The sequence below is a fragment of the Ailuropoda melanoleuca genome, chromosome 9, assembly GCF_002007445.2.
Source record: "Ailuropoda melanoleuca isolate Jingjing chromosome 9, ASM200744v2, whole genome shotgun sequence".
NCBI classification, from domain to species: domain Eukaryota; kingdom Metazoa; phylum Chordata; class Mammalia; order Carnivora; family Ursidae; genus Ailuropoda; species Ailuropoda melanoleuca.
In genome coordinates, this window is record NC_048226.1 from 9385954 (window position 1) to 9398865 (window position 12912).

Below are 12912 nucleotides of genomic sequence, written 5' to 3' on the forward strand. Positions count from 1 at the left end.
AATAAATACTCTCCTTCTACAAATTTAAACATCCCTTTCCTCTCAGAAAATGATTATGATGTGAGAGAGCAGGGTGACATTTAGGATAAAGAGAATGGAGAGCTACAGGGAGACAGGAGGAGGACATAACAGGGGTCCTAAGGCTTCAGGGAGGAAGCTGCAGCTGGTCCTTCAGTGGCAGTAGACCTGCCCTTCCTTCTAGCAGAGAACTCTTATCATGAGAGTGTTTTTCAGAGCATCCTCAAATTTCCTCAATTCCTCAATCAGTGGGGGTAACATTTAATGGTTCTTTGCCTTATTCTGAGATTTAAAAAATTCTACATTCTTAAAAAAAACAAAAAACAAAAAACCCCCAAATATCCTGCTCTCCACCTTTTAACAACACTTGTGGGAATGTTTCAACTTTACTAGCTAAGGCTTCCTATAGAATTTTAACTGATACTTCATGTTCTTCCTAAAGAAAAATGACTACGGGCGAAATGGTGTCTCGTGCTGTTGTGACACTTTACCTGTGTCTTGCGCTTGCTGGGATGGCATCCAGGAGCCCGTCATCTTCCACTGTCAACACGTGCATGCTTTTAATAAGTTCACAGTGAAGGGCTTTAGCGGACAGCCAATTAGACCTCTAAAGGGTTCAGACATTCTTACTGGAAAGGGCATTTAACAACCTGTCCCCCTGGGAGAACAACTCAATCGAGTCACGGTCACCTGAGATTCACGAGGGTATTCGTATTTGAACTCAATTTCGTGTCTGAAATCTGGAATTCAAGGACGTACCCACTAGAAAAAGACGAAGCGGGGAGGACCACTACCTGTCGGCTTCCCAAGGAAGAGAGCGACTCAGAATTGAAAATACCTCTTTACAAATGTCTCCCAATATGAGAAGCTATGTGTAATTCCACCATCGTTTTTGGATTTCTGAATTGCTTTCCCCAAACAATGGAAGGAAAGGTCACTAGTGATGACTTCTGAACAAAGTAAATCTCAGCATCTGAAAAGCGAATTGGCATTTTTTGACTAGAAATGACTTTTCAGCTTATAAATTACTAATTGTTAGCTTCAAAATGTTACTTGACAAAAAATAATTAAGGAATTAGAAGACTGGGAGATGAGCGGATGCTTCTTGTTTTCAGAAATGACTACATCAACAATGGAGTGGAGATGGTCAGGGAGTGTGTCGAAAATGTGTTTGGGCCTGTGTGCCAGCACATAATTTTTTTTTGGTTCTTTCCCCTTCTTGGCGGGGTTGGGAGGGGGAAGAAAAATCACTCCCCATGGTCCATTAGACAGGCACAATCGACATGTCTTTGAATTCTCCTAGGGAGAGTTGAGGAGACCCTATTATCAGAGTGATCTGAATATCAGTAAGTACAAGATGGAAAAAACACTAAAAAAAATTTCCTTTAAAGATAAAATAGAATAGGAAAAAATTTCAGACTCACAAAACCATTTCGTACGCAAATGGACATCAGCAATTAATACCTATACTTTATTTGCCTGAAGCAGACATGACGTTATTTTAAAAGACAGTTTAATCATGGATCAAGCAAAATGAGATGCTTGTTAGTAGAAGCTCAGAGGCAACACAGTTAGTCCATCAAGTTAGTGAACTCTGTACCTTCTCCTATGAATGGGAGGTCTCCTGACAACATCCCCAAGAACTCGCAATGAACTGAAAATGAATGGTGTAAGAGGTCAGTGTCGAGGTGAAACAAAATGGACACAAACGCATGAAGCATACAGACATCACGAGGGGAAGAGACACAAGCCACTCAGAGAACAGTACAGGAGGGCAGGGAATGAGAGAATGTGGAGTAAGAAACAATCAAACCACAAAGGCCTGACAATTTCTGGGGAGGGTGACTCTGCTCCCTCCTTGTTCCGAAGAGTTAACCAGCTGACAAGGAATGAGGTTTATTAAATTATACAATTAAAAGGATTTTTAAAAGGCCATTCAAAGCTTTAAAAGGGTTTTAAGACTTTAAAATTCAGGTGATACTATGTGCAGATAATACTATAAGCATCAAAGTAATTCAAGTCCTTCCATCATCTCCAGAGGCACTGGGGACTATCAATGCTGGGCCCAAACAGGAGATGCTATGATATTATACAGGTTGCAAATATCAATAATTAAGTGACTGGGTTCTAGTCTTAGTTCAGTCTCTCGAGCACCATGTAATCTGAGGCAAGTCATTCAGTCTGAGCTTTAATTTCCTCATCGGAGCTACACGATCCACAGTCACAGCCAGCTGTGAAATCAAAGTCACAGCGAAAGGATCCACAGCAGGTTATAAGAAAAACAGACTGCATTTAAAACAAACCCTCATTCTTGATGCCGTGAGCATCTCTGACAGTATGTTGAGAGGCTCCTTTTGCTTCAGGAAGAGAATTCCAGCCACAGGGATAATTCCCCATGTCCTTATTTATTTTTTAGCCAGTGGTAATGCTTTTTTTAAAAAAGTACAGCATGAATAAAGCTGGGAAGGAAAGCTTTTAGAAACTGCTTTTTATATAATCCATGCTTTCAAATGTTCATAAAAACTACCCAGCAGATAAAGCAACTGCTTGTTTTTAAGGGTAGCATCCTGAACTCTACCAGAGAATAATATGGAATCACAGAAAAAGCCCTTAACTAGGAGACCAGAAACCTAGTTACTACTGAGCTGGTTAGGGTAAGTGATATCAACGATCTGCATCTGTCTCCTCTGTAAACACGCAGGCAGGGCCACCTGACTCAGGGAGAGGACTGGACAAATCATAAGGGACAGTTTGTTATGAAACAAGTCTGAGAAGCTCAGCACATGGGCAAAGTGTAAGGTATCGCTGTGAGCTCCACGAAGGCGGGCACTCTGGCTCATTCACCAGTGTCTCTAGAACCTACAAATGCCTGCCATGTGGCGGGTGCTCCACATACGTGGGCCAAATAAAAGAATAAACGAGCAAGTGCCATCAGATTCCACGTACCTACAGCTATGAAATCTGAACCACCTTGTAAGGAAGTCAGGGAATTAAAAGAAAAAAAGCCATAACTGCTCCAGGTGAGTCTGTCACATCACCTGTGTTCACACAACAGTCAGCCTGCTCCCTTGGCTGCTTTTCCTCGTCTAGAAAGTAGCTGTGGACTAAGCACAACTTTGTACATACAGCAGGCATCGTGGCACTGGGTTGTCTGAGCTAAAACCGTCTACTTAAATTCCTGGAAGCAGCCCATGGTCAGAGGCCATCTCCAAACTACCTTCTGACAGCCTGCTTCCGAAAGGAAGGTCTGACACGGGGCCACATGCACGCATGGCCCCAAAGACTGGAGGGTACTGGGAGAGATACCAACCATTCAATGATACTGAATAATTCCTGTGCTCTCTTACAGATTAAATAATCATTCAGACTCCGCCCAAACTTTCTGCCTTTGAAATGGACTGCAATTTCTGGGAAGCACTTTGAAAACAGATGGTGTTGAGACTAAGATTTCATGTTTAGTTTTTAATTCAAAGTTAAGAGGGCACTATTCCCTCCACAAGTTTGTAATCTATGAATTTTATTAACAGATCTGGCCTGAATGACTGTTAGCGTTTCTTAAATACCCACCACGTAAAAGACCTATTTCACTTGCAATATTCATTATTACAAATACTCTGAAAGACAGGTATTTTACAGATGAGAAGATTAAAGCCCAGAGGGAGTCAAGCAACTTGCCCGAGCTTATCTACATAGTGAGTTATAGAGCTGGGGTTTGAACACAGGTTTTCCAGATTCCAAGCCCATCTGCTTTCTTCTGTCCCATGGTGTCTCCTAAATTCTTGTACCACGATAACACCAAATCACAGAATCGAAAGCAAGCAGACACCAAGAAACGAAACCAACAGCCCCGCCGGGCCCACCTCACCTGCGCTGGTTCATCTCTGCATCGCTGGCCGCGTTCTTCCCGGGACCCCAGCTGTGCCTCCGGAAAGGGGACAGGGAGCGCATGGAGCTCCTCAGCACAGAACAGTTCGTGGGCACCTCGGTGATGCTGTCCATCTCCTCCTCCTCCATCTCACCTGAGCCAGCAGCTTCACCCTCGCTCTCTCGACCCTCAGCTCCCACGCCATGGCTGTAGAAGCCGTCAAGACACTGCTGATCTCGGGACCTGTTCAAATTTGAAATCTGGGGGAGGGATACATCACTGCCATGAGAAGAATGTCGATCCAAGGAAGCGGTGTCCTCAGTGGAAGAACTGGACCCGGTGGTATCGCAGACCAGCTGCTCTTCCTCAGGCTGTTATGGAGAGAAAACACACATGGTTGGAAACGGCAAGGCCTCACTGTTCCCGACCGAGGAGTGGCTTCATAGTGGGGAGGATGGGCAAGATCACAACGGGCATCAAACAGGTGTTTCCTTTTTTAAAGCACAGTCACAGCTGGATTTAAACAGTCCCCGATGAAGGTATGGTCTAGGTCTGTGCTCCCTCTAACCTCTTACTAGAGATACACAGACCATTCCTTTCTTACAGGGGAAAAACATGTAACTCGGTTCAGGTCAGTTCCACAGGCCAATACCACCAACTGAAAGAGGACACTTATGTATCCAGGGTTTCTGTATGAAAACTCTAAATTCATATACTATTAGGTTTAATTTTTCCCCCAAGCTTTAACTAAAAACAAGGCTGTCTGCTTGGCTGCGATAATGTTGCTCTGAAGTTAATATTCCCAAAGTAAGTCTGTAATTGTTTTAAGAGGCCTTTTGAAACATGCAGAATAGCTTATGACCCTACCTAAAATCTGCCACAAATGCCCACATTCTGGCCATGAATGCCAACGTGGAAGAAATCTATTCCTTTTTCTCATTTCACTGGGGACTGGCAGTGTCATCAAGCCAAATCACACTTAAAATAATCAGTCCTGGCAATGGAGTCTTGAGTACGTGATGATGTTCTTTCCCGGGCCAACCTCAGGAGCCTAAGAGAAATAGAACAGTTTTGATCCCAAGTAGCCTGACATTCTCTGTTGGCTACACACACCAGAGCACATAATTTGACAGGTGAGGGAAAGAAAAGCATCCTGACACTCGAAAGATGACTTTATCCAGAAGATGAGCAGAAGTGTCTAGAAGATGCATGATCACACTCTCAGATTTGGGCACTGAACTGTCAGGTTTGTATTTATTATGGTCTTCTAGGAGAAGGAGCAGGGACTAGGGAAAGGCATTCTGTGGTTTATTTTTTCTTCTTCACAGTATTTTCGCAATTAGCCAGTCTACTCAAAGTTTTAATTAAGAGTGAAGAAACTTATAGTTCTTTGAGAAAGATTTTTAAAATTATGAGAACTAATGAGCCTTTTAGCTTTGGAATAGGAAATAAGACCTATTCTAGACGGAGTGTATTTTCAAATGTTTACATTAACACTTCAAAAGCATTCTCTACAACTTTTGGGCTAAATCTCTGCCAGCTCATAGGAGTTTTTTTTCACTCTGTGGCATCCGGTTTCCTTGGTTAATTGCTCTTGAAATGATGCATGAGGGATGAGACTGAGAGGGAGATGTGGGGGTCACCAGGACCCAGACTGGCTCTTGGGCCCTCCCAGTACACAGGCAGTGAGCAGCGGGAGCAAGCCATGAACTCAGGCTGACTTCAACTTAAACTGCCCTGTTCCATTCCTCTCATCATCTTTAAAAAACCCTACGGGGGCACCTGGGTGGCTCAGGTCATGATCCCAGGGTCCTGGGATGGAGTGAGCCCTCTGTCATCGAGCCCTGTCACTGGGCCCCAATCTGGCTCCTTGCTCAGCGGGGAGCCTGCTTCTCCCTCTTCCTCTGCCCCGCCCCCCTGCTTGTGTTCTCGCTTCCTCTCTCTTTCTTAAATGAATAAATTAAAAAACTTAAAAAAAAAAAAAGCCTCTGCAAGGACAAGATGTTGAGGTCCTGTGTTCCCTTCACTGGGCCACACTGTAAAATAAAACGGTGCTTTAACCAAGTAGATTCTAAAATAGGGGAGGTATTATTTTAAAATAAAATCACCCACTTGTGAGGATTAACCCATGCATCCTAATGCGTTCTATCGTGGGCAGCTCTCCAGAGAGAGGAACATTGTAAATGGCCACAAATACAATCAGGATGTCCTGGCTTTCTCACTGTGTCCTCCACAAATCCGTGTCCTTCTCAGAATGTGGCCTTATTTGGAAACTGGATCTTTGCAGACGTAATTAGTTAAGATGAGATTATACAACAGTAGGGTGGCCCCTAAATCCAACAGGAGTTGTGTCCTTAGGAGAAGAGATGAGACACGGGGAGATACATAGGGAGGCACAGCTTGGGGTGACGGGTCTACAGCCCTGGGACCGCCAAGGAATGCCGGCAAGCAGCAAAGGCTGGGACAGGAGCAGGGAAGAGACGTTCCCCTCAGAGCCTCCTGAGGGAAAGCAGCCCCTCTGATACACTGACTGGAGGACCTCCTGCCTCCAAAACTGAAAGAATAAATTTTTGTTGTTTCACGCCACCAAATCTGTGGTAATTGGTGACAGCGGCCCTGGGAAACTGTATCCTCACCCTCAAGCTGCTGAACTTCTAATTCTCAGAACAGTACCAAGAGACAAACAGAAGGGGCATGATAAAGCAAAATGTGTGATGGGCCTATTGTCAAACACACAAGCAAGGCTTCAAAGGAAATGAAAATGAGTTCAAGTTTCCATTGAGCCATTTATCATATATTCTCACAAGCTGGTGCTTCCCGATTGGGAAATGACGTGTGGATGACAGAACAGGTCCTTCTTTTCGGTTTGGCACCTAATGCCTTGCAACGACACTGCCTTGAAAGACAACCTGCTATCTCTCTGGTACTTTACTAACCCGAGACTTAACCAACAAGCATCCACCCTTTTGTAAGACATTAAAACAAGACGGGAAAATTACTGGTGGCCCGTTTGTACACATTTTAAAGAAGGAAAAATCTGTCTAGCATATATCCGCAACACAGCGTTGATCCTGGGCTGTGCTCGGGCACGTCTCAGTGTGTACTTTTAACTCTGATAAACAAAACGAAACAAAACCCCTAAAAACTAAATAACCAGGGAGTTTTCACAGTAACTACATGAGTTCTTTAGTCTCGTACTCCTGGTAAGAATGAAATTCACACTGTATAATGTTCTTACGCTCGAGTATTGTTATTGTACCGTTCCACTATTACCGAGCTTGTGGTTATTACGTGTAAAAGGGAAAAATAGGACAAACTCAATAACTGAGATCAGTCTTCATTTCTAAATATTGAGACAAATGGTTTTTCATTAATGCTGGACTGAATCTAAAGAAGGCTCTAAATTAATTTTCCCCAAGACTTATGTGTTCTCAAAACAATTTCCCAGCTTCGTCATGTCTTTATGCTACCCGGGCAGAACAGAAAGCAGTCAGGGGTGTAACCAAATATTAAACCCGGAATATGGTCCTAGTCTTTCTATAGCTAGGTATCTGTCTATGGACAAGCCACTTTCTCAATTTGTCTATCTAAAATGATGATCTTTAGATATAAAGAGGCTAGACCTTAATATAAGGCTGTTGCAAGGTACTATCTATTTTAATCATGAATAGAGCAAACAAGTGGGTTTTTAAAGCATTTTCCAGTATTCTTTTCCAGTCCCTGAACTTATTAGTGCTTAAGTTCTTAGGGATATCTGCCAAATAAGATACACAAGAACTGTTACACTTCCACCATTCTCCCCCCTCCTCACAGAAAGTACCAGGTTTGGGGATGCTGTTTTTCCATTTCTATATCAGAAGGGGGAAAAGTTATGGCTTTTGTCACATAGTAGAATGTTCCATGCCTAATATATGAAGCCATTCTTAACAGTTTTTGAGTTATGTGTTGGTCTTTCTTTGGAGAGATCTTTTCTCTTAAAATGTCTGCTAATTAAATGATTTCCAGAGACTAAGGATATTAGTCCTGATTGGGGAAAAGGTGCCATGGGATCAACTTAACTAGCACATTTTTAAAACCTGTTTTGACTCCATGTAAATCAAATGTACTAGTTAAACTGATCCCTTGGCACCATTCTGCCAATCAGGAGTAACAGCCCATGTTCCTGAAAGTCATTTAATATATTTAAGAAATATATGCGCGTGTATGCTTAAGAAAAAAAAATATATATATATATAGTTTTTCTTTCCTCAGTCTTAAAAGCAGATGGCCAGAACACAATTCTCTGCTAAAGACAAGTTTTTTGTTTTTCTTTTCCCTTAAGATGCAGTACTGGGAGTGGGTTAGGGCAGAGAAGGAAAAGAGACGCAGAAAGGCAGACACAGGAGAGGAGGGGTGGTTGGAAGCTGTGCTTGTTGGCGAGAAAGCGAGTGTACTGGGAGAAAGAAGACTGAGTCTAGACCTGAGAGTGACACACAAGCCCTTCTTTCCTTAAGCTGTCCTGACTGGTTTTCCTCTTGCATATGGGAGGATGGAAACACACACAAACTATCATTTCTACCAACAGCTTCTTTTTCCTTACAGTTTATGCCACCTTGAAAATCTGCAAATGGTGATCAGGCTCGCAAAAATCTCTAGGAGTCAAAGAGAAAGCTTAAAAAGAATGGGCCCAGTGAGCAATACAGAGGCTTGTGCATGGCCACTCTCCACAAGCACCAGCCCCTCCCAGCCCCTTCCGAACAGTTTGGACTCCAGGGGCAGTGACCCAAGGATACTGTTTTGCTTAATTTAAGGTCAAATAAACTAGGAAAATTGAAATGACAAAATAGCGATATAAGTAAAAGTTAATGAGAGAGGCTAAATTAAGTGATGCTGCTGTCTATATGAAGCTCAGGAAACTATGACTGTTACTTAGATATACACGCAATGCTATTCCATAAATGTGAGTAATGAGTATTTACTGGATACTCGCCACATGGGAGGCTCTGCACTAAGTGATTTAGATGAATTTGTTCTTTTAATATTTGATTTAGTAGGTATTCTTATTCTCAATTTATACACGAGACAAGTGAGGTCCAGTGAGGCTACATAATGAGACTCTAATTTAACTGGCCTGGGGGAAGGGCCAGGTTCTTTTTCTTCCTCTTAAAGTTCTCCAGATGATTCTAAGTACAGCTAGGACTCAGTCCTATTATTATGTATGACAGACCCGTGATAAAAATGTTTTAAAAAATTAAGATGGACTCCATCTTACACGTAAAAGCCAAAATTCTAAATGTCCTGAAAGAAAACATTTTGCCTGGGGGAAGACAAATCAGGAACAGGACAGGACACAGGTAGCAACAGCCATAAAAAACGGATGAATTATACTTCACCAAAATTATAAACATTCAGTACATCAAGACACATTTATGAAAGCAAAGAGGGAAGCCATGTACTGTAAGAAAGTATTTGCAAAACATAAATCTAGCGAAGGACTGGTATCCAGGATACCATATACAATTCCTCCTTCTCAACAACAGAAAGCCAAACAATCCTGTTTTTTTTTTTTTTAATGGGCAAGAAACGTGAACAGACACTCCACAAAGGAAGATATGCAAGTGGCCAATAAACACATGAAGATGTGTTTACCACTCTCGCTGGTCGTCAAGGAAATGTAAATCAAAACAATAATGAGCTACCACTAATGCGCACCAGAAATGCTGAAGTGACAACGAAACAAAACAATTATACGTGTCGGTAAGAACATGGAGCAACCAAAACTCTCATAGGTTGCTGGTGAGAATGTAAAATGATACAACCACTTTGGGAAAAGGTCTGGCAATTTTTTAAAGACGAAACCTATACCTACCATATGACCTATCAGTCTCACTCATCCGCCCAATAGAAATAATGACATTTATATTCCATTTGTATGAGGCTCTGAAATAAAGAGAACTAACCTGTGATGGGAAAAAATTAGAGCAGTTGTTGTCTCCAGGGGGTTGAAGAGGAGACAGACTAAGAAGGGGCATAAGGAAGCTTCCCAAAGTGAAGGCAGTAGGCTGATCCATACAGGGGTTGGGGGGGGGGTTGGGTTATGAAGATGAATGAATTTGTTATAGAAGTTGCTGAGGTGCAGCTATTATGGAAAAATAGTATGTAGGTTCCTCAGAAAATTAAAACTAGAACTGTTTTAAATAATCTAGCAACATCCCACTTGTAGATATACATTGAAGGGAAATAAAGCCACTGTCTTGAAGAGGTATCTGCATTACTCACAGTAGCCAAGACATGGAAACGTCTTAAGTGTTCACGGACAGCTGAACAGGTCAAGAAAATATTCCTCAGAGTTAAAAAAAAAAAAAAAAAAAAAAAAAAAAAAAAAAGAAAAAGAAGGAAATCCTGCCATTTGCAACAACATGGATGGACCCTGAGGGCATCATGCTAAGTGAAATAAGCCAGACAAAGACAACTTTTACATGCTCTCACTTCTATATGGAAACCAGAAATGGCAACTCATAGTAACAGAGAGTAGAACAGGGGTTCCCCGGAGGGCGGGGAAACGGGGAGATGTTGGTCAAAGGAACGAGCTTTCAGTTAGGAGATGAAAGAAATCTGAAGACCTAATGCACAGCATGATGACCACGGTTACTAACAACATACTGTATACTTGAAATCTGCTAGGAAAGTAAATCACAAGTGTTCTTACCACCCACACAAAAAGGTATCCTGTGAGGTGACAGACACTTTGGCCTGACTGTAGTAAGCATTTCACAATGTATGTCTATCAAAACATCCTCTTGTACGCTTTAAATACGTACAAATTTTGTCAAGTATAACTCAGTAAAGCTCAGGGGAAAGTCAGTGAGTGGTAGAGCCTTCATACTGTGCATTTCACTGTGTGTAGATTTTATAACAAACAATAAAACAACTCCATTAACACGTACTGAATTCTAAGTATTTAGGGGTAAAAGTGGATTGTTATCTGTAACTTGTTTAAAAATGCAACAAAGAAATTAGATGGACTGGTGAGTAGAAAAAGGAAGGACACATGCACACGTGTGTGACAAAGCAAGCGTAGTAAGTTAATGGTAGAAACCAGGTGGTGGGTATTCATGGCACAGCTCTTCCAACCTCCCTGATTGTTTCAGCATTTTCTCAATAAAACGTTGGGGGAAAATACCCGACTGGCTCTCTTAACCAAGAGTTGCACTAGACAGATAATATGTAAGTACAGACAGAGGGGTAAACATTATGTAACATATGAATATATAAATATAAAAATGACTACACACTATCTTATTACTACACCTGAAGGAATGTTTAATATTGCCAAAATACTAGTCCTTTAATTTTTAATAACCTATTCATCAAATATTTATAAACTGTTGTCTATGATACACAAGGCGCTCTGCCATGTGCCTTGAAAAATAACAGTTCACATTTTAAACACCTAATATGTGCCAAATGTTTAATCCATTAACGTGCAATAATTTATCTAAGAATCTTAAGCATGTGATAATGACCTGTTTCACAGTTCTGAAATTAAAATTAGTTTTCAGTACTTGTGCATAAATAATAATAGTTTTTCTAATATGGATTCTGTAAGTATGATGACTTTTATCCCTGAAAAGCTAAAAACTTTTTGGCTTGGTGATCAAGTACTTGAGAGCAAACTACAGCACACGAAAGAAAGGACGCTCCCTTAAGGCTCAGCATCTTAGGGGAGTTACTCTGACTTTCTTAATTGTGGATACATTTTACAACCTGGAGAGAAAACAAGGTGTCAGCACTTTATTTCATCTAATTCTCTTTGGGAAAAGAGACAGTGACTATCAGTATTTTAGTGGACTTCAATTAACCTTCTGGATAACAGGGTGGCCGAGAATATATATTTTATGGTCACTCTTTCTTTGCTAGTGCCAAGAAAAAGCCCATTTCTTCCTACTTTAAAAACATCATCTAGGGGCACCTGGTGGCTCAGTTAGTTAAGCGTGTGCCTTTGCCTCAGGTCATGATCTCAGAGTCCTGGGATCCAACCCTGCATCGGGCTCCTTGCTCAGTGGGGAGTCTGCTTCTCCCTCTCCCTCTGCCTCTCTGCCCCACTTGTGCTCTCTTTCTCTCTCTCAAATAAACAAATCTTAAAAAAAAAAAATATCTAAACTTTATGTGGAGAAGACCTTAGAACTAGCAAATATTTAGAAGAGTAATCAGGAAGCTCCTCTCATCCGAGCCATATTTACCAGAAGGCAGGCTGAATGCAAACAGAAGGTTAAGGTGAAGAGTTTGTGACAAACACCGCAGACTGCTGAAGAGACCTCTCTGAGGCCAGGGTCACACACACGGCTACAGAAGTGACCTAACCCACTACTCAAGGTTCACAGAAAAGAATACTGTGATGCCTTGCCCAAAGATGATTTTTTTAGAGACGGGAGAGGGGAAGGCACTCTGGGACAGGGTGATGTTTCACAGCATCCAGTGAGGCAGATGGTGAGGGATGGATGCTGCCAATGGCCTGTCTGCCACCACCCTGCTTCTGTGTAAATCACTGGCTATTAAAGCAGGGGTCTGGAGATGGAGAGCAAAGTAACAGAGAACAGATATGAGAGTCAGGCCTACGTAAAATCTCAAGACTGTGACTTACCAGCTGCGTAATCTGGACTACACTTCTCTACCAATCAGAGCCCGCATTTCCTCAGGAGTTGAATGAGGATAAAACCACCTCGCAGGGTTGTCGGAAGCACGAAATGAGATAACAGATATTATAAAAAATTCAGTTCAGTGTCGAGTGTATAGTAACCACTTTGTTAAGTATTAGCCTGTCTCTCTCTCTGTCCCCCTTTTCCCTTTCATATGCAAACCCTTGGCTTTATGAATGCTAGAGAAAACTTTTATTGCAAAATCTCTCCTGGCCACAAACAACTTTGGGCAAGTGGAGATACCTAAGAGGAAGAACCCTCCAGACCTCGTGCCCTAGGCCATGTGACATTCCGTGAGTGCACAAAGAGACAACAGTACAGCCACCATTTCTGATTGTTCTGAGCCACTCG

General features: G+C 41.9%; 1 protein-coding gene across 19 annotated transcripts in view; it reads right to left on the reverse strand.

The window, feature by feature from the left end:
• The window catches only part of AKAP13 (A-kinase anchoring protein 13), a 326662-nt gene that overhangs the window by 76429 nt on the left and 237321 nt on the right, over positions 1-12912 (reverse strand). For 17 of the 19 annotated variants that reach the window (XR_004627692.1, XM_034667904.1, XM_034667900.1 and 14 more), the window contains 2 exons: positions 3884-4254; positions 1619-1672 (listed from right to left, as the gene is read on the reverse strand). Coding sequence is in view for 18 of the 19 variants with exons in the window: in XM_034667904.1 (XP_034523795.1) it covers positions 1619-1672; positions 3884-4254 (425 nt within the window). In the remaining variant the exon portion in view is untranslated. The remainder of the gene's footprint in view (positions 1-1618; positions 1673-3883; positions 4255-12912) is intronic. The other 2 variants (XM_034667905.1, XM_011228488.3) reach the window with 1 other exon arrangement.